The 22,610-nt window shown below is 45.5% G+C and overlaps 1 protein-coding gene across 4 annotated transcripts in view; it reads left to right on the top strand.

Moving 5' to 3' along the window:
* Positions 1 to 22,610, top strand: part of LOC127585070 (voltage-dependent P/Q-type calcium channel subunit alpha-1A-like) — a 486,564-nt gene that overhangs the window by 330,331 nt on the left and 133,623 nt on the right. For all 4 annotated transcript variants that reach the window (XM_052042225.1, XM_052042224.1, XM_052042223.1 and 1 more), the window contains 4 exons: positions 1,096 to 1,237; positions 4,516 to 4,645; positions 8,969 to 9,028; positions 12,694 to 12,800. In XM_052042225.1, the coding sequence (XP_051898185.1) occupies positions 1,096 to 1,237; positions 4,516 to 4,645; positions 8,969 to 9,028; positions 12,694 to 12,800 (439 nt within the window). The remainder of the gene's footprint in view (positions 1 to 1,095; positions 1,238 to 4,515; positions 4,646 to 8,968; positions 9,029 to 12,693; positions 12,801 to 22,610) is intronic.

Genomic DNA, 22,610 nt, shown 5'->3' with positions numbered 1-22,610 from the left:
CACACAGAGCGGTGGGTGCCTGGAACACGCTGCCAGGGGTGGTGGCGGAAGCAGATAAGATAGTGGCGTTTAAGAAGCATTTAGACAGGCACATGAACGTACAAGGAATGGAGGGATGTGGATCATGTGCAGGCAGAAGAGATTTAGTTTAATTTGGCTTCATGTTTGGCACAGACATCATGTTCCTGTGCTGTACTGTTCCATGTTCTATGACAGGAGAATTATAGGTTCTGGCTAAAATGGGATTGTTTTCTTTGAAACAGTGGAGGCCCAGGGGAAATTTAATTGAACTTTATAAAATACTCAGGGGCCTCCTCAGGCTGACAGGGTGGATCTATTTCTCTGAGCATTTATTTATGGTAATTGATGGAAGAATTAAAGGGTTCCCCCCAGACATTGGTGAGGGTACGGAACCCATTTCCTGAAAGGGTAGTGGGGGCAGAAACGCTCGCCATGTTATAAAGTGGCTGAGCACATGCTTGATGCCAAGAGCCGGGAAGGGGGATAGTCTCAATTGTTCTTTCCTGGCCAGTGATGGGCTGAATGGCCTCCTCCAATCTTGGGATGCAGCAATAACCTGAGGGCAGGAAACCACCCAAGTTCAGCAATGGGTGGGTTAGCGCCAGACCTGCTGGTGTGACCAGATCGAGTAGATCCCATTCCAGAGTAAGGATGCAGCCGATCATGTAGCAGAAAACAAAACTAACTGTTGGAGGAACTCAGTGGGTCGGGCAGCGTCTACAAAGGTAAAGGGAAGATCGATATTTCGGGTCGAGACCCTGCGTCAGAGAGAGGGTAGCTGGTATAAAAGAGGAGAGGGGGAGGGTTGAGACGGGCTGGCAGGTGATAGGTGGAACCAGGTGAGGAAGGAGATGATGGGCAGGTGGGGGGAGGGGAGGGGGTAAGGTAGAGATGAAGGCTGGAAGGTGATAGGTGGAGCTAGATAAGGGAGGGATGATCGGCAGATGGAACTGGATGGGGAAGGGCATAGGAAGGGTAGACCCAGGGAGAAGAAACCCAGGTGGACATGTATGATGGAGCCTGGTGTACATGGCAACCACAAGCAATGAGACTCTTCCTATTTTGTCTCCCCAGTGAATAAAAATGCAAACACAGATGCCGTGCCCAAAAAGGAAGAAGAAAAGAAAGAAGAGGAGGAGGTGAAAGGTGACGGGGATGACGGTCCAAAACCAATGCCACCCTACAGCTCCATGTTCATCCTGAGCACCACCAACCCGTAGGTCACTCCCAGCATCCGTCTGATCTAACGCTGCTTAACCACAAAGCCTTGCTTGACTAAGCTTGCTCATTCGGGTTCCCCAGACATTTTCATCAAAGTAAAACAAGTTGCCCTCTTTTATCAGCAAGTTAAAAGCCAAGATTTCTCTTCCTTGTTAATTTATTCCTGGGATCTGGGCATCAGTGGCATTTATAGTCATAGATAAGATATCTTTATTAGTCACATGTACATCGAAACACACAGTGAAATGCATCTTTTTGCGTAGAGTGTTCTGGGGGCAGCCCGCAAGTGTCGCCACACTTCCGGCGTCAACATAGCACGCCCACAACTTCCTAACCCGTACGTCTTTGGAATGTGGGAGGAAACCGGAGCACCCGGAGGAAACCCACGCAGACACGGGGAGAACGTATAAAATCCTTACAGACAGTGGCTGGAATTGAACCCGGGTTGCTGGCGCTGTAAAGCTTTATACTAACTGCTACACTACCGCGCCTGCCCTAGAGTCGTACAGCACAGAAACAGGCCCTTCGGCCCAACTCGCCCCTGCCAACCAAGCTGGTCCCATTTGCCCGCATTTGGCCCATATCCCTCTCAACCTTTCCTCTCCATGCATTTACCCAAATGTCTTTTACATGTTATTATTACAATACCTGCCTCAACCACTTCCTCTGGCAGCTTGTTCCATATACACACCACCCTCTGTGTGAAGAAGTTGCCCCTCAGGTGTCTTTTAAATCCTTCACCTCTCACCTTACACCTATCCCCCCTAGTTTTTATTTCCCCTTCCCTGGGAAAAAGACTGTGTGCATTCACCCTATATGATTTTATACACCTCTATAAGGTCACCCCTCAATCTCCTATTTTCCAAGGATAAAAGTCCTAGTCAGCCCAACCTCTCCCTATAGCTCAGTCCATCGAGTCCTAGCAGCATCATAAATCTTCTCTGCACTCATTCCAGTTTAATGACGTCTTTCCTACAACAGGGTAGCCAAAACTGAACACAATACTCCAAGTGCGGTCTTACCAACATCTGTACAACTGCAACAGAATATCCCAACTCCTAAACTCAATGCCCTGACTGATCTACCCCTGAGAAGGTGGCAGTAAACCCCCTCTACTTGTGGGTAGGGGGCTCCCACAGTATGTAGCAGTTTTACTACAGTTGCTGAAGTTTGGACTCAGCCACAGTGTTGTGGGTCTGGAGTCACATCTTACCCAGACAAGTATAGGATATCAAATGGCCTTCCACAAGGTGCACTAGCAATCTAATAGTTTCATGATCACCGTTAATAACAGTAATTCTCCCAGATTATTTAATTAATCGTATTCCCCAGCTGCTGTAGTAGGATTAGAATTGTGTCTCTCGATCGTCAATTTGGACCTCTGTAACGTAAGTACTGCACCACTATTCCCCACGGAATATCAGGTTTAGCAATTCCCCACCTCTGAATGTTCCAAGACCAAGCAGCAGTAGATACAAGGCCCTGTTATCACTGACTTGAAGACAGCAGTAAACTCCCTCATTCAGGTCACTGTGGTAAATTGAAGATTAGGCACTCTACAGTGTCCAGGAGTAACCCTCCAATGAGTTATTAACCTGAGCAAAAACCAAAAGGTATTTATGATGGGACATTTAGGGCTCCCCAGTTCATCTGCATCCATGAAATCTAAGCTAACCCAGCATAGGATCCGACCCTATCTTCAATCGTTGTAGGAATCCTTTCCTGTGTGGTTACATGGAAGTTCAGTGGAGACACGAGACTGTGGATGCTGGAATCTGGAGCAACAAACAGTCTGCTGGAGGAACTCAACAGGTTGAGCAGCATCTGTGGGAGGAAAGGGATTGTTGACATTTCAGGTCGAAATCCTCCTGATGCAGGGCTTCAACCTGAAACGTCGACAATTCCTTTCCTCGCACAGATGCTGCTCGACCCGCTGAGTTCCTCCAGCAGATCATTTGTTGCCTGTAAGTTCAGTCCATGCACAGGTCAATGTTTTCTGCAATGTCACCTTTGCATTTAGAACATTCACTCAACAAATGGGTCAGGGCAGAGTGTGTGAGATCGATTTTTACAGGCCCACTCTTCTGCCTCACCATGGCTCTCGAATGCTACTCGGAATCCAAATTAGACAGAGGGAGTAACACCAGAACCCTGTTAGGAGAAATTTCTCTGACTTAATATTTGGAAGATTGTCATTTTTTTGTCCCCAGGCTTTTGTTTCCTGGCTAACATTTCCACCCCTCTTCCCAGTTAACCAGGTTGTTCCTAACACCAGTCTTACATCTGATGCTAAGATAACATATTAGCCATCAGGTATCAATGTCACCACATATCAAGGCCTTCTCTGAAATTGCCTACATCTACCTCAAGTTAAGTCGTCAAGTTTATTGTCATGTGCACAAGTATGGTGAGGCACAGGTACAATGAAAACCTTGCTTGCAGCATCGTCACAGGCACACAGATTCAGACAACACACAGTACATAAATTATACAAGGCAGTGAAGAAAAAAGTGTGCAAAACAAGACATTGGTGCAAAGAAAAACACACGTCCATGGTGGTGTAAGAGGTGGTGTGTAGTGTTCCGTTGCTGAGGTAGGGTTAGGGTTGTGCAGGTCAGTTCAAGAACCTGATGGTTGTAGGAAAGAAGCTGCTCCTGAACCTGGTGGTGTGGGACTTCAGGCTTCTGTAACATTGACTGACTCAACCACTCCTGCACCTCATCTGCTGCTGTTTCACAGGGACCTGAAATTCCAAAACACTGCCGGCCAGCCTCCCTTGATCTACACCCTGTCAACTCGAAGCTAGTAAAACTCTGGTGGCCGTATCCTCACTCCATGGCCTGTCCACAAATCACCCCCCCCCCCCCACCCCCTGCCATGCTCACTGACCCACGCTGCCTCCTAGTTTGGTAATGCCGTGATTTTAGACTTCCCATCCTTCTTCTCAAATTTCTCCTTGCCCTCCCGCCTTTCTCTAGATCATCTCTTCCTGCTTCATAACCCTCCTCCAATTCAGGCCTCTTGCTCACTTAATTGGTGCCCATGAACCACGCACTGAAATCCCCTCCCTGCACCACTGCACACCTCCTGTAGTATGCCCTGAAAAACCTTCCTCAAACTTTAGCTCAGTTACTTCATATCTCCTCGTGCATTGTTCCTGGGCCACATTGCTGTGTTCCATGTGTTATGGAATGGGAGGTTGCTGGAATGGTTACCGAACTGGTTAATTTTACTGCTGCAGTAAATCTCTTTGCTGTGAAATCTTCTTGACAGATTACGCAGAGCGTGCCATTACATTGTGACCCTCCGCTACTTCGAGATGTGCATCCTCATGGTCATCGCGATGAGCAGCATCACACTGGCCGCAGAAGATCCTGTCCAACCCAATGCCACCAGGAACAACGTGAGCTTTTTCAGGAAATATTTTTGTGATTCTGTTGCACCAGGTTCACTGTGGCATTTGACATAATACAAGTAACGAGAATGTTCCTATGTGCAGATGGGGGGAGAAAGTTAATGACGGAATTGTGTGCGATTCTGGTTGCCCCATTACAGGAAGGATGTGAAGGCTTTGGAAAGAGTACAGAAGAGGCTTACCAGGATACTGCCTGGATTAGAGGCTATGAGCTATAGTGAGAGGTTGGACAAACTTGGATTATTTTCTCTGGAGCGTTGGAGGCTGAGGGGTGACCTGACAGACTGCTCGGGGTAGTGGGAGAAGCAGATACAATAGTGGCATTTAAAAGGCTTTTAGGCACTTGAATATGCAGGGAATGGAGGGATATAGATCATGTGGAGGCAGGGGAGATTCAGTTTAAATTAGGATCATGTTCAGCACAGACATCGTGGGCTTGTTCCTGTGCTATACTGTTCTATGTTCTGAGCTATCTTTCCAATATTAGGCAAGAACTGCTGTATTGTGGAGTTATGTAAAAAAAAATTGAATGAATAATTTTATCTTAAAATTATCCCTTGAAAGAGCATTTGACCTTAGACACTCAGATTCTTTAGTAGGTTTGCTGATTATCTCATTATTAACCCAATAAGGGGGCAGCAGAGAGACAAAATGGCTGGCTTCCATTTCAATGTCATTGCTCAGTGACTCCAAGCAGTAGATTGCTAAAGTTTGGCTAATAGTTTTTCCCAAACTTATAGATGAAAACTCTTCGCTGCTCCACACTTAGGTCATTTAGTTTGGCTCACAATTGGTGTGGATTCAAAGTACAAAATGGCTCCTAATTTGAGCATTGGCCCAGGCCTGGAGAGGAGAAATTTGGCTGGATTCACATTGCCTTTTCTCAAATAGAGGGGAGAATGGGGAGAACGAAGCAATGTGTATAAATCTATGAGGTCTTGGTAAACTGAATGGGAAGAAGGTATTTCCCTTGACAAAGAGGGCAGTGAGTGGGGGGCAAAATTGGATTAGAAGAGAATTGAAAAAAAATTTTTCTTTGAGTGTCAGGAACTCCCTCTGGAAAGTGTTCTGGAGGCAAAAACTCTCATCAGATACACAAAGTAACAGGATAAGCACTTGATGTGCTGTAATCTACAAGGACAAGGGACCAATAACTGGCAAGTGGGATTGGGATGGGTAGCGCTCTTCAAGTTTTTGAAGACACAGTTGGCCAAATGGTCTCCTGTGTCATTACTATCCAGGACTCTGGTGTTATCAGTCTCGTCAAAGAGTCCAATCATACCTGCTGTGAGAAACGTTCTTGTGTGTGGTTAATGTAAATTCGGAACGGACTCTGTAATCTCATCTCAAGGAGTTTGAACCAGATATTTGAGCCAGAGGGTATTGCAGAGATCACTAAACCAGCTATTGAGATATGTGCAAATGATGTTCTACTTGCCCAACATTCCTTTCGAAGCTCTGCCTGGGAAATTAATGTTCTGAGAAGTGAGCTTCACTAGTCTTTTCCAGAACTATTGGGGTTTATTGGACCTACGCGGAACTAGGGTTAGCCCCATATTTACTTTCTGACATACAGGCCCACTATCTGCAGGACTTACCCTTTCACAGCCTGTGAACCCCAACCCTCAGGTGACACTGGTCCTCAGACGGCCAACCCTCCCCTCTCTGGTTCCAATCTGACCTCTGACCACCGGCTCTTTCTCCTTTTCCCAACCCCATCCAACGGACTCAGTCTCAGTCCAGAAAGCACACTTGCCTTCTCCAAAATGGTGACTGTTGTACTGCATGACGATCACAGTGCTCGCTGACAGTGACAGCTCGCAAGTTCTAGCCTCTTAATTTGTCCGTCAACTTTCCGCATCTCCTGGTTGGTGAGGGGTACCAAATCGTCATGGAAGATCAGAGCTAGGTCTTTGATACTGGTTCCACCAAAGGGTGGAACAATATTGAACCATACTGTTCTCGACGATATTGCTTCAAGATGTTGGTGGCTCCTTGCGAATTCCATTCAATGGTGTTTTGCAGAGCTTCTGCCTTTGCTAAGAGTAAGGAAGGAACCCAAGTATTGATAAGGTCACAAAAGCCCTGGCTTTACTACAAGTTGTGCTCCAGCTGTATAAACTCATGGTGAGACCATACCTAGGGTGCTGGAAACATTTCTGAGCACCACACCTCTGGAAGGGTATATTGGCCTTCCAGAGAGAGAGCAGCAGCAACCTACCAGGACTCCAAGGGTTAAATTCCTTGGACCAATATTCCCACACTGACATGTCTGTCCACGGCCTCCTCCACTACCAGGCCAAGGCTAAATGCAAATTAGAGAAACAGCACCTGAATATTCCACCTGGGTAGTCTCCAACCTGGCGGCAGGAACATCGAATTTTCAAACTTCCGGTAACCGCTCCCTCTTGTCCCTTTTTTTCCCTTTTCTCCCCCCTCTCCCTACATCTGCCCACCACCCAAACCCTCCTCCCACTCGTTTCCCTCCCCTCTGCCCTGCCCTCCCCTCCCTCCATCCCTTTATTCCGTGCTCCACTGTCCTACCAGATTCCATTGTCCTCAGACCTTTGTCACTTCGACCTATCACCTTCTAGCTTCTGACACCATTCACACTCCCCCTCCCTCACCTGCCTATCACCCCCCTCACCTCCACCTATCACCTGCCAGCTCTTGCTCCACCCCTTCTACTGGGATTGTAGAGGGAAGATTTCCTCTGATCGGCAGTATGGGAGTAGGAAGCCAAGTCTAAAAATTGGAGACAGGAGTAACTTTGGAAACGCAGATATTCGAGGTTTGAAACTTTCTTCCCCAAAGGGCAATATATGCCGGGACAGATGTTAATTTTAGATCTGGGATTGGCAGTTCTATGAACCAATGATATTAAGGAGAAATGATAGGTCACAGAACAGCAGTGATTTAACTGAATGGAGAAACAGACTCAAGGGCTGAATGGCCTCTTCATGGTCCAATATCCATGTACTTCCATTGTCAAAAATCTTTAGTTTCCTAGTTGAAGGAGTAGAGAAGTTTCATATCTTTTAGATTGTGCACAGAAAATTTCACCTTCTTCTTAGGCAGTCCCTCGGGATCGAACCTGTTTCCGCTGCATTTGTGCAGGTTCTGAGGTGGCTGATGAGGTAGATGTGGGGACCGCCAACTCGTCCACAGATGGGGCAGGTGGTGGGTGACATGCGGGTCGTTGGGTGGACTGTGAGCTGGTGTGTTCCTTCTGCCACTTCTGCAGAGCTTCTGTGTGCTCCCAATGTGGAGACTGCTGGTTCTCAATGCTGCTCCACTTTGAGACATCATGGGCCAGAGATTCCCAAGAATCAGTGGGGATGTTGCATTTCTCTAAATTAAATTGGTTTATGATTGTCACATGTACCGAGGTACAGTGGAAAAACTTGTCTTGCATACCGTTCATACAGATCAATTCATTACACAGTGCATTGAGGTAGTACAAGGTAAAATAATAAGAGAATGCAGAATAATGTGTTACAGTTACAAAGTGCAGTGCAATGTCATAATGAGGTAGATTTTGTACATTCTTGAACCTTTTCCTTTGTCCGCCTGGTAAATTCTCCCCTGATACAACTCGAAGTACTACAGATACAGATTAGTTTATTGTCATATACACCTGGGTGCAATGAAATTCCTTGCTCGCGTGAGGCTCACAGAATAAACAGCTTCATGGTAATAATAAATACAGCGCAAAACAACAGAATGGTGCAAAGTATAATAGTGTAAACTGGGGTAGTGCAAAAAGAAATGCTAAAGTGAGGTAGAATTAAGGGTTCAAGAACATGGCAGCACCACTGGGAGGGGGATGTGAAAGAGCCGATTGGTTCAGAAGCCTGACAGCAATGGGGAAGAAACTGTTCTTGAGTCTGGATGTCCGAGCTTTCAAGCTCCTGTATCTTCTCCCAGAAGGTAGGAGAGAGAGGAAGGAGAATGGCCAGGGGGGCAGGCACCCTTGACAATACTGTTAGCCTTCCCGATGCAAGGCACCATGAAGACGAACTGGGCGGCAGGATGGGGCGAGCTTGTGACGGGCTACGCTTTTTTTGGGAATCTAGTGTCAGGCATGTGAGTGGTGTGGCCCGCCCAGAGGAGCCAACTATGTAACCAGCGCCGCAATACTGGGGATGTTGCCTGGGAAGAGAACATTAACATTTGTCTGCTTGTTCTTGCAGTGAGAATAAGTCAGTATAGGCGATAGAAGCATTTAATCATGATTGTTGTTAATTATTAGCTGTCACCAGGATGGGCAACACGGGTTTCACTCATCATTTTCATTCCTTCTTTCCACAGGTTTTGAGATACTTTGACTATGTGTTCACAGGAGTCTTTACTTTTGAGATGGTTATTAAGGTGAGTCAACACTGCTCAGTAAGGAATGAGTCACAGAGAGGAGGAGGTCCTGGCTTCAATACCTGGCTCACGTTGATTGACCTGATGCAAAGGTTGGCCCAGGTTGGAAAGGGGAGTGTCTGCCCTTAATTCCCTTTGAAACCCAAGACCACAACAGAAGCAGCCGCCATCTCTTGTCCGTGCGTGCGAAGGTTCCTGATTCAGTTGTACTCCGTCCCAGCAACACTTGGGTTTGGTCACGAACACACGGCTGGAATTTCCAAATTTAAACCAGCCTGTTTCCCAACTGCACCTCCGACCTGAGAGTAATCTTTCAGAGTATGGAAGTATTTGACAGGGCAACTGTACAGAACATGTTTCCTCCAATGAATGTCCTAAAACTGGGTCCGTAAACAAGACCGTAATGTATAAATCCAGTGGGGACTTTGACTCTGACCCCTTCATCCTATAAGTGGTGGGAATGTGGAACTCACTCCCGTGGGGACTACTTGAGGCAGGAAATAAGGAAGCCTTTAAATGGGTGGCTGGGTAAGGGAGATAGGGGGATTGGGCTGAATGGCTTATTTTTGGTCTATAATTATCTAGAAACTTTGCACAATGTGTGGTGATGCTAGCAAACAATGGTAATGCATTTGGCTTCAATGTGACATATTACTGAGCTTTCACCTGGCTGAGCAACTAGTAGAGACATCACATGGAAATGGACCAAAGTTGCTGTCTGCAGGGATGACAATTGGGGAAAGCCATCAAGGCTCCAAAGAGATGAGCTACTTCCCTATTTATTGTTTGACAATGAGGCTTGATTAAGCCTTGAGTGCCAGGACCATGCAGGGGCACCACTGGCATCCCAGCTTCTCTGGTTCCACTTGTCTGGAATCTACATGTTCTCCCATAGCCACATGGTTTCCCCTGGGTGCTCTGATCTCCCCCCAGAGCTGTGCTGGTAGGTTAATTGAGTGTAAGTTAATGGCAAAAAAATTAAAATCAAAAGGGTGTTGTAAGGGAGAATAGATTGCAGGGGAACACAAACATAAGGGGAAAGGGACTAATGGGATTCTGCAGGGAGCCAACATGGACACAATGGCCAAAATTACCTCCATCTGTGTCATTTTAAGGTTTATCTCAATCACCAGAGGGTACATAGAACACAGAACACTACAGCACAGTACAGGCCCTTCGGCCCACAATGTTGTGCCGACATTTTATCCTGGTCTAAGATGTATCTAACCCTTCCCTCCCACATAGCCCCCTATTTTTCTATCATTCATGTGTCTATCTAAGAGGCTCTTAAATGTCCCTAATGTATCTGCCCCCACAACCTCTGCCGGCAGTGCGTTCCACACACCCACCACTCTCTGTATAAAAAGCTTACCTCTGACATCCCCCTTATATCTTCCTCCAATCACCTTAAAATTATGCCCCCTCGTCTTAGCCATTGTCGCACTGGGAAAAATTCTCTGACTGTCCACTTGATCTATACCTTTTATCATCTTGTACACCTTTATCAAGTCACCTCTCATCCTCCCTCTCTCCAAAGAGAAAAGCCCCAGCTCACTCAACCTGTCCTCATAAGACATGCTCTCCAATCCAGGCAACATCCTGGAAAATCTCCTCTGCACCCTCTGTAAAGCTTCCACATCCTTTCTATAATGAGGCGACCAGAACTGAACACATAAAGTACTGACATAAAGTCATTGGCAAGAAAAACAATGATGACATGAGGAAATACAATAACGCGGTGTGTTACGGTCACTGCCTGAGAGACTGGTGGAAGCAGAACTTTTAAAAGGACATTGGCTAAACAGTTAAAGGGGAACCATTTGATGTATATGTATTAAGGGCAGGAGGAGTGGACTCTTCCAAAGGGCAGGGGCAGGTACAGGTACAATGGTCCCAAAGGCCTGCTCCTTCCCTGTATCTGTCTATCTATGAGTACATGAAATTTTCCTGTACTCTGCAATTCTTAATGATGGACAGTGGCCCAGAGACCTAACAGTGAGGCAAAAGGGGGTCAGGCAGATGGAGTGGCAGAGACCAGTCACAGCTGAAAGTGGTGGCAAACCTCAGCAGGGAGCGAGTGGTGGGAAAGCGTCACCAAGGGAATGGAGTCTAAGGAGAATGGGTAGGTTGTTTTATGAGGAGTGGTTGGACTTGTATCTGCTCGTGTGTAGAAGACTTGATTGAAACAAATAAGGTCCTGACGGGTTTTAACAGGATGGATGTGGAAAGGATGTTTCTTCTTGTGGAAGAATCTACAGCTAGGTGTGGCTGTATAAAAATAAGCGATTGCCCATGGCCATGTATGATAGAGACGAGGCAATTTTTTTCTCAGAGGGTTGTGGACACTCTTCAAAGAGTGGGTGGAAGCAGTCTTTGAATATTTTAAAGTAGAGATGGATTTAGGTGAGTGGTAGAACCTGGGGGAAGTTAATGTGAATGTGGGGAGATTAAAATAGAATTAGTGTAGAATCACTTACCAGGTTCATGATGGTTAGTATGGACTTGATGGGATGAAGGGCCTGTTTTCATTCAGTATGAGGATGATTCTTGATAAGCAAGGGGTGAAGGGTTATGGTGGGGTAGACAGGAATACAGAGTTGACGTTCGAATCAGATCACCCATGATCTTATTAAATGACAGAGCAGGCTTGAAGGGCCAAGTGGGTGACACTTGCTCCTAATTTGTTTGTCCGTATGCAAAATGGTGCTGTGGTACGGTGTGGAAGCTAGGAGCTAAGAGCATGGATAGAATGTTTAAAGAAAAGATACATTTGCATATCTACAATCACCTTTGTGTTCTCCTCAGGATATTCCAGAGCGTTTTACATCAGTTGTAATGTAGGAATTACCACTGCCAAATTGTGCACACAAAAATCCCACAAACAGCAATAAAATATTTTGGGTATTGTTTGAGGGATAAACGTTATGCAGCATATGGTAAAGGAGATGAGGGCCACGGTTTAATGCTTGACCTTAAAGAAACCACCTCCAATAGTCCAGTGTCTCCTCAAGGAGACATCTGTCTCTGACAGAACCTCCCAAACTCTGGACTTATGCCACCTTTGTGGTCAGCAGGGCATTGGAACACTCACTCTTGCAGTACTGACCTAGAGTATCAGCTGCGTAGAGAACCAACAGTTATTGAAGGAGCTTTGAATTGGCAGTACACCTGCCCCAAGAAGCAGCTAAGTAAGGCTCAGTAGGTGTCACTCAGTACCCTGCAAGAGGTTGATGATGTCTTTAAACGGCACAGGAGGGGAGAGTCCCTCCCCACTGATGAATGGTGTCCGTGATTCAGCAACTTGGAGCTCCAGTTTGCCTGTGCTGACCTCAGATAAGACCATACAGAGAAACAAGAGAAGGTCATACAGCACCTCAAGCTTGCTGTACCTGTTTGGCAACATCAGGGGAAGGGAGGAAGATGTATTTGGTGGAGGAGAGGGAATCCTTTGCATCATTATCAGTTGCAGAGGGGACTGGGTTTAGCTGTGACGTCCTTCAACTAGAACTGTCTGCCAAGTCTCAGAAACTTGGAGAATGAGTCAGCTGGCACAGGGCAGGACATGCCAAGCCAATCCACCAGCACCTGGCACGAAAAGTAAGGAACAAAGGAGTGGTGAATCTGAAGGTCAGCTGCGTTTAATTACTTCCTCTGTCTCTTTAAAGATGATTGATCTTGGCTTGGTCCTGCATCAGGGAGCGTACTTCAGAGACCTCTGGAATATTCTGGACTTCATCGTCGTCAGTGGGGCCCTGGTGGCTTTTGCATTCACGTAAGTTTCTTCCCCATCTCCTGTGCCTGCTTGGAAGGGGTTTGCCACCCAGGAATGGTGTTTGCGGTGTGTTTGGTTTCCTTAATGGCAGTCTCTCACGGAGAGGTTCGGTATGTGGCCTCTGCTTGTATCTCTATGCCTGCAGAGAGAGGAGGGGATGCATGCGGACTGTACTTAGCGAATATTTCACGTTTTAAGTTTTCATAAGTGTTCAGGGCCAGATTCAGAGGGGCCAGGAAGAGCAGTCTCCCGTGACAAATCATATGACTTCCAGCAGCATTCAAACACAATAGAAATTCCTCTTGATACTAGCTGATGAGAACTTTATATCACATTCATAAAGTCCATTAACGTTAACCCATTGATTATACAGTAATTGGTCTCTCCTGGAAGGAGATAACACTCTAATGCTAGTTAATGCCAGTCTCCATTCCTAGCCACCCCGGGGATCTTTTGCAAGGAGCCCACTGTGTGCTCTGTCAGGCCCTGAGCCACACTTGGTACCAGTGTAGCTGTCTTTCCCACCCAGCTTTTCCCATCACGGGTGGGTGCGCTGCTTCCAGGTTTTGGACCTTGTATGTGGGCATGAGATTGAGGTAGGATTCACTCCTCAGAGCACTGTAAAGACAAAGCGATTGTCATACAGTTCCTGCAGACTCCTGGTGAGACCCTGTGAGTTGCTGGGAGCCACTGCCTGGACTCAGACAGGGATCCAAGTGAGATGCAACAGGACGGCTTCCACCCACGGGGACTGTAACCTTGCACAGTCTGCACCTTGGGGTGAAGCTGAGTGACCGAATGTCGCTGCGGATAATCAGGTCACGTATCAGGCAGTGAATGGGGTAGGGCTGTCGAATAATTCATTCAGAAGCTGGCCCAGAAAGTAAACCGATCTCATCAACCTACGTGATTTGGTTGGGACCACACCCATCGCTATTACTGTCACACTGCAGTGTACAATGCGCTGCAGTTACTTGCTTAGGTAACTCCAACAGCGCCTCCTAAAACCACAACATCTACCTCCAAGTCAGGGCAAGAGAACACCACACCCTGTTGGTTCCCCACCACCACCCTGACTTGGACCCTTCATCATCGCTGTGTCTAAGTCTTGAAACTCTCTCACCAGCAAACCTGTAGGAGTAACCTTCACCAGTAGTTTGAGGTGGCAGTTCCCCACCATCTTCACAAGGGTAATTAGAGATGGGTGATAAACACTGACCTTTCCGGGGACACCTGCATCTTGTGACAGAATAAAAAAAATGGTTTGCAGACCTTGTTCCCCACCCCATCGGTGTTTGCATGTTAAGGTGGGGATAGAAAGAGAAAAAAGATTATATACACTTGTGAAAACACTGAAAGTTGTGAAAATGGCTAAGTAGTAAACACGATTTCGATGTTGTTTCTGAATGCAATGCTGTAATGTAGACTGTAGATCAACAGCAACAAGGGTTTGACTATTGGTTGGGGCTTTGTTTGATCGGTCCACTTTAACCAATAATCACATGAGGTATTGTTGTCAAATATACGATTCAAATTTCTACTAATGTTCCATCTGGTGCACTTCAGAGCTTCAATTTTCCTTCATTACCCTCACGCACAAATTCCCTCTGTTTTGAGTTGTCGATTTGACTTTTCATTCTTTTTGCTCCTCTCATTTTCCTACCATTTTTTTTCCATCAGTCACCTCCAACAACCAGCTGAAGATGTATGTGGGATCCTGTGATAATCCCCATTCATTCTAGGTTAGGACATGAGTAACAGGATAAAGCCACGCTTTTATGTTTGTGACCATTCAGTAGTCCAACATCATGTTGGTAGTTTCATTTGGGTTTAAACACGTAACCAAAGTGTATTGGAATACATGTACTGGAAGGCACAGTCAGTGGATTTTGAATGCAGTATGACAGTGGTATTATACCTATCATAGAGTGCTCGAACTATTGCATTTTAAAAGGAACTTAGGAGGTTTGGAATGAATGATCTTAATTATACAGAATCTCCACAGCAGTGTAAGCTCTCCACCCCAGGGAGAAGGTTGTTAATGGTTATTCCCGTTGATTTCAGTATAAAATATTACTGCTGGCTGAACACAGCATTACTTTTAGCTCAGTCAGGCCACTAATATTAGGGAGCCAATGTTTAAATGAATGAATGAAGATGCATTTAAACCGCTCTCAGCAAAAGGACAGTTTTTCTTAATGGATAATTAAAGTATGCAGCAATTTGCATGATTAGAGTGTTCTGGTTAGACTGGGTGAATGAGGTCATCTGGCTCAGCACTGAATGGCTTTGCACATCCTTGATATTTCTGTTGTTCTGGTAAGATGTCATTTGCTGATGTAATCCTGGTGTTCTGACAGTGAAGGAATGGAGTAAGTGAGGGGTGATGGAAGGATTCTTAAGGCTTGTACATCTTGTCCTACTTTAACCCAGCAAATAACATGATGTGCCTTTAAGATTCAGTACTCCAAGGAGGGCACTTGTTTACTTAAGTATCTTCCATCTCATTGGTTTTCCAAGTTCAGATTGGACTGGTTGTACTGTACCAGCACTTGTGTTGTTACCAAGGAGAGGTCTGTGATTTTTGCTATTACAGCAAATTTGACCAATAAATGACCATTTTTTATATTATTGGCATTGGTTTATACTCATTTACATCATGAGTTTGAACAGAACCAAGTAGGAAGTGAACATGAAATAATGACAGTGAGACATCTTTAAATTAACCATAGAACCATAGAACCATACAGCACAAAACAGGCCCTTCGGCCCACCATGTTGTGCTGTCCATCAAACCACCCTCACACTGCCTAACCCCTTCCTCCCGCATATCCCATTAAACTGTTCAATGCCTTCATGGAATAAAAATGAGGCAACTTACCAGCTTATTGGCCATAGACTGAGCCCTGTTCTTGAATAATAATAAGCAGTAAGATCACATGACAACCTCATGGGTTGTGTGACTTTGGCAAGATGGAGACTTGGGAGTGGGGCAGTCAGTCCATGGTCTTTCCTTGTATTGGGGGGGGGTGCTCAGGATCAGTACCAGCAACCATTCGAGCAGACAAGAGGAAGGAGGGGAGAGGCAGAAAGACAACAAAACAAATTAGTTATATAATTTACAGCTTTCTTTTGCTGATTCCATTTTTTTTATCATGATTTCAACCTGGTTTTAGGGTTTGGAGAAGCAATATTCAGGAAATTTGTTTAAGAACAGGAATGTGTAGAGAATGGAGGATATGGACCAAGTGCAGGCAGAATGGGACTAGTGTAATTAGGCATCATTAGCTTAATTAGTTCGGAACAACATCATGGGCTGAAGGGCCTGTTCCTGTGCTGTACTGTTCTATGTTCTATGAACGAGGAAATTGTTGACACAGAAGGCGGGGTGAGATGACTCGTGTGACATTGGTACCCAGAGAGAGTTTGGGGCCACAGTAAACGTGGATTAGGTTTGTTGGATTATGGCATTTTGCAGTTAGTGATGGAGTTTACTAGGTGCTGTCTGTAACAGTACATTCTTCCCCCACCCACGAGCAAAACAATGCTGAGATTTATTCCCACACCTTTGCATACATGCTCCATGTAACGTCCCTCATTATTCCTTCCTGCCTGGGACGCCCAGCATTATAAAGTATAACTGGAGAGTTTATCTAAGCCACCAAAACATTCTCACATCCATATCCTTGTGGGAAGGTTATTCATGAACAGGGAAAGGATGGGAGGAGTTTGGGTGTGCCCACTCACCAGGGATGGAACAACAGAAGTCCCTTTAACAAAATAACCAAACATTGGACAGGACATGCCTGAGGAAGGAGGGAGGGAAGATTTAAGGAGAGGACCATAGACTGAATGTGCCACTTCTGACACAGGTCCCAACCTGAAACCTCTCTCTGCCATTCACAGAGTCATGGATACAGGCCCTTTAGCCCAACTCATCCATGCTGACCAAGTTGCCCATCTAAACTAGCCCCATTTGCCCTCGTTTGGCCCATATCCCTCTAAACCTTTCCTATCCATGTACCTGTCTAAGTGGCTTTTAAATGTTGTTGTTGTACCTGCCTCAACCATTTTCTCTGACAACTCATCACCCTCTGCGTGAAGAAGTTGCCCCTCAGGTCCCTTTTAAATCTTTCCCCTCTCACCTTAAACCTTATACCCTCTAGTTTTTGATTCCCTTTCACTGGGAAAAAGACTGTGTACATTCACCCCGTCTATGCCCCTCATGATTTTATACACCTCTAAGGTCACCCCTCAGTCTCCTACGCTCCAAGGAATAAAATCCTAGCCTGCCCAACCTCTCCATATAACTCAGGCCTCAAATCCTGGCAACATTCTTGTAAATTTTCTTTCCAGCTTAATGACCTCTTTCCTATAACAGGGTGACCAAAACTGTACACAATACTCCGGATGCAGCCTCACCGATGTCTGTACAGCTGCATCTACCTGTGACACCACTTTCAGGGGACCATGTACTTGTACTCCTAGTTCCCTCTGTTCTAGCTCCCTTCATTTGCTGTACATGTTCAGCATTTTAAGTTGACAAGTCCAATATTTCTGATTTTGCTCTGTGGGTGACACTCTCCGAGAGAAGATCATCGACTTAAGTCCCTCTGTAGGGAGGACACACAAAAATTTCGACTGATGCTCCAGTCGGTGATGCCACCTTTCAAACAAACTCTATCTTCTCCCTCAGGTGGACCTCAAAGTCCCATGGGGCTATTTTGAAGAAGAGCAGAATTACTTTGCCAGCTAACCTGGAACCAATGTTTACCCCTCGCTGAACATCACAAACACACTAACTAGTCATTATCACACCGCTGTCTGTTGGAGCTTGCTGTGTTTAGGTTAGCTGCTGTGTTTCCAACATTACAAGAGTGATCACACTTCAGGAGGACTTTGTTGAGAGCTTTGGGGCATCCCGAAAGGGAGGTGGGCACCATGGAAATGCAAATCTCTCCTATAGTTTTATGAGAGTAGAAAATCTGCTTGTCTAATCCTCACATTGATGTGTTCCCTGTAACCTTGGCCTCAAGATTCAAGCATGAGTCATTGTCTGAAACATTCAGCATAATCAGAATTAGAGTCTTGGTGTGTATGATACATGGGAGTTACTGGAAATTTGTTCTTGATTCATACAGTGGATGTGGTTTTTTTATATTTCAGTTGCTGATAAGGACGGTTTTTCTAGTTCATCCCCTATTGTCTTTGAACTGAGTGTCTTGCTGGGAAATTAAGAGTCAACCCTATTGTGGTGGTTCAGGAGTTGTATGTGGGAGGCAAGGCAGAAGGATAGAGCTCTACAAAGCTTGGGGTTTTATGTAAATCCCGTAGATTCATGGTTTCCATCATTGATACCGGCTCTTTACTCAACTAACTGAATTCAAATCCCCTCCACCCCCACTGACGTGGCTGGGTTTGAACTCCTGTATCAGGATCATCAGCCCAGGTTTCTTGATGATAATCCAGAAATGTTCCCTCACCGTCACCCCACCCAATAGTGTAGACCCACAATCTAATCCTGAGCCAATAGAATCCTACAGCAGTGAGTGAGGCCATTTGGCCCAGTGCCCTCGTGCTAGCTCTTTGAACGAGTTCTCCAATTAATCCCACTCTCATGCTTTTTACCCACAACTCTGCAGCTTTTCCTCTTACAGGCAGTCATCAAGTTTCTTTGTGAAAACTATGTGTAGATTGTCAATGATTTGTGACGTGACCTATGTCCCTCAACTTGGCCCCAGTGGGGAACTCATGGGTCATCTTAATTCAGAACTCCGCAATTAATTTCCAGTCTGTTGTGCTACCCACATGCCCAAAACTCTTTGGTGATCTCAAGTTCTCTGTTACACAGTGACTTTTCTTTAAGTTTTTACAGCAGAATTGTTTTACTGCAGTTGAGATTGCAAACCTTTCTGAGGTTTAAATTTCAATCCTGATGTCTTTTGCTCACCTTGTACATTTATGGAATATTCTGCCTCAGGGGTGAGGGTTCTCAGTCCTGTTCAAGACTTGTCACTGATGAATCTTCATTCACCCTGGCAATCAATGGATACGGGGACTGGAGGGGAAGATGATGTTGAGGTATTGGATCAGCCATGATATCATTGAATATTGGATCAGTATCAAAGGGCTGAATGGCCGACTAGTTCTTGTTCCCTAATGGCCAAATAGCTTGCTATTGATCAACAATGCAAGGCAACACTAAAGCTGAAACAGGTCAGAGTTTGGTGCATCAAGCCTGTGTATTGTAGAAGGAAGTGAGTGGAGGAGAGTTGGGTATAACCATCTGGAAGAGAACATTATCACCTTTGGGTTGGGTGGACATCGAGGCAGAGAGGTCTGAGTGCCAGCTGCCTGAGTTTTGAACAAGGTCTAGAAAAATCTGTAATGTGGTTTTACAGAGGGGCATAAGATTATTAAATGTGTAGGAAAAATTAAACAAGGATAGCTATAAAATAAGCAGAGTAGAACAAGATGAAGCAAGTTCAGATGAGTAAGCATTGCTTCATATAAAGCCCCACAAATACTGTTGAGCAGGTCAGATGCTGGGTATCCTGTGACGAGTGACTCACTTCTGGACTCCCCGAAGCCTTTCCACTTCCTACAAGGCAGAGGTCAGGGGTGTGATAGAATGTTTTCCACCTACCTGGATGAGTGCAGCTCCAACGCTCGGGAAACTTGATACCATCCAGGATAAAGCAGACTGCTGGATTGGCACCCCATCCACCACCCTAACCATGTACTTCCTCTGGTTCACGAGTGTCTACCATTCACAAAATGAACTGTTAGTTACTCACCAAGGTTAACCTGACAGCACCTCCCAAGCCCATAACATCTACCATCGAGAAAGACAAGGGCAGCTGGTGTCTGGGAGCACCACCACCATCTCTGGATTCCCCTTCAAGGTGCACATTGTTCTAACTTGGAAGTGTATCGTTGTTCCTTCATCATTGGGTCTAAATCCTGGTATTCCCTCCCCAAACAGCACTGTGGGAGCACCTTCACCAGACTGACAACACTCAAGTCCGTGGTTAGGGTGGCGGATGGGGTGTTCACCACCACTTTGTGAAGGGTTGTTAGGGTTGGGAATTGAGAGCACACTTTGCCACTGATGTTTCAACCTCAGGACTGTAAGCACGTCTCTGATATGAATTAAGATGGGCTGAAGACCTTATCATCCATGGTGATCTTGTGTTATCTATTTGGACAAGGGTACTAAGAGAGAGGATTTCACCGTCGTTGACAGGACCACAGATGGTGCGTAGAGATGTAGTAAGCACTGTCATTCCCATGAAAAGTTCCAGATTTCAGCAGATCAATTGGAAGCCAGTGTAGTGAAGTGAGCATTCTCAATCCAGGTAATATCTCTGGATAAAGGGAGAGCCCTTATTCCGAATTGGGAAAGAACAGAGTTGACATGTTAGGGAAATGTTATCCAGCTACTCCCAGACCCCCACCATATCATAATCCCCACCCACCCCCCCTTAGAACATTAGCCCGATTACATTAATGAAAGTTGAAGAAATAAGTGTAGCTTCAACACTCAGTAAGCTTGACACAATCCAGGATGTAAGATGTATATCAATAAAACTATGCGTATGAATGTAGATGTGACTCTCTACAAAGTGGTAACTATTCAGACAAATATAAAGTTGAAATAATATAAATCCTTCAAAATCTTGGACTATTAAGCTTTTAGGAGTTTCTGAATGTTAAATAGTCCTTGGCCCTTTACACCAGACCTGACTTGTTGCACGCTGATGCGATAGGAATTGCGTTTGTTCGTGTTTGGGACTAGTGATTTGCTCGAATCCCCTTGGAAACAACAAGGGCGTCTGTCTCCAAGACCTTTTATGTCAAACGTCAGCCCCTCAGGCTCCCGGAGTGTGTGCAGGATTCATGGGATCGTTGGTCCACACCAAATCACTTGTACCAATCACGCCCAGTACCTCCTAGAGTGGGATCATCTTCTCCCTGTCGCTAGGGGGAGGAGAGCGATCCCACACATTGCATGTCGGTTGAAGAGTTGAGTTGGATCCTGGTTGGATGCAGTGTAAGTTATCGGTGAGGGTAGAATATTAGCACAGACCTAGATTGAGAAACGTGGTTGCATGTTGCATGTTGATGCATGGCAGATGTTTTGGTGCTCAACTGCGACTTGGTGAGACTTCGGTCACCAAAGTGTGAGATCTTGTTTATTCACCTGTGGGGTAGAGTCAGGTCGTGGGTTCAAGCCCACTAGGCTGATGCTCCAGTGCAGTACTGAGGGAGTGTTGGACTGTCCAATGAGCCGTTAAATCAAGGTGCCATCTTCTCCCTCCGTGACCAATGTGAAGAAGAGCAGGGGAGTTTCCCCTGGAGTCCTGTCCAATTTTTATCCTTTGAACATCAACATTCCTTACAAAAAAAGTATTGTTGTGGGATCTCACTGTGCACAATCTATCTGTTGCAACAGAACAATGGTGAGTAAGCTTCAAAGGCACTTTCTTGCCTTTAGGACATACAAAAAAAGGGTCCACATGATGTCCAAAAGTATTCTAAATTAACATTCATGGTATTTCAGAGATAGTTATCAAAGGTGAGGTGTAGACACCAGAAGTGGCAACCATCCAATGTCCCCTAAGAGCAAAAGCTAATCACAGACAAGTGCACTAGGTATGGAACATACAATGATCTCCAATATTCAACCTTCATCTTCATCCGCTGAGAAACTTAAGCTATTTACCAGCTCATCTGAAGCCACTGACTGTTGGGGTAAAGATAAGAAATGCAGGAAATGACCAGTGAGTCAGGATGCATCTGCGGAGAGTCAAAGTTGAGTTTATTGTCATGAGCACAAGTACATGTGTGCACAGGTGCAATGAAAAACTTACTTGCAGCAGCATCACAGGCACGTCGCATCAGATAAGCAGCATTCACGAGAAAAACATGAATTAAACATAAATTATACACAATTTTTGCAAGAGAAAACAATTACAACAATGAGGGAAGCACAATCAATGTTTCATACTGAGGGCCTCTCTTCAGAATCGGAAGACGTCAGTGATAAGCAGGCTTTGTAATGCAGAGAAAAGGGAGGAGGGAACAAAAGGGAAAGTCCTTGACGGAGTAGAAACCAGTAAGGAGCGGATGATGGTGCAACATGAATGGGAAAGGGAATAGGTTCGATAAGAAAACCAAACAAAAGGGGTCAACGGGAGGTGTGAATGGGAATAACAGAAGTGTTATGCAAAGCTGTTGAACCTAGTTGAGGGTCTAGATGGCTGTAACAGGCTAGTGGAAAGATGAGTTGCTCCATGTGGAGTTTACATCACAGAAAAGGCCATTCGGCCCTTTAGGTCCATGATAGTCCACACACTCCCACTCTTTCCGCCCCTCCTCAGTTCACTCTGGCAGCATGTCTCTCTCTTGAGTTAGTCCTACTTCCCCTTAAAACCATGGCCAATTTTCGCCTCAACTACACCTTGTGGTCGTGACATTCTCACCACTCCCTGGGTAAAGGAGTTCCTCCTGAATTCCCTTCTGGATTTATGAGACCCAATGTCGTATTCATCAACCCAACTTCTGGACTCCTACAAGTTGAAATACCACCCGTACTTCAAGCCTATCTATCCGTCCATAATTGTAAAGACCTTTATCTGGTTACCCGTCAAGTTTGCATTGAGCTTCTTTGGAACAATGTAGGAGGCGAAGATCAAAAAGGCACAAGATGGAGATTTAAAGTGACAGGTGACCATAAGCTCGGAGTCATTCTTGCAAGAGGAACACAGTTGAGAGTCGACAAACCCCATTGCTTTAACCAAATTCAAC

The sequence above is a fragment of the Pristis pectinata genome, chromosome 31 (assembly GCF_009764475.1).
Source record: "Pristis pectinata isolate sPriPec2 chromosome 31, sPriPec2.1.pri, whole genome shotgun sequence".
In the NCBI taxonomy this organism is placed as follows: domain Eukaryota; kingdom Metazoa; phylum Chordata; class Chondrichthyes; order Rhinopristiformes; family Pristidae; genus Pristis; species Pristis pectinata.
This window is presented reverse-complemented; position numbering and strand designations above follow the sequence as displayed.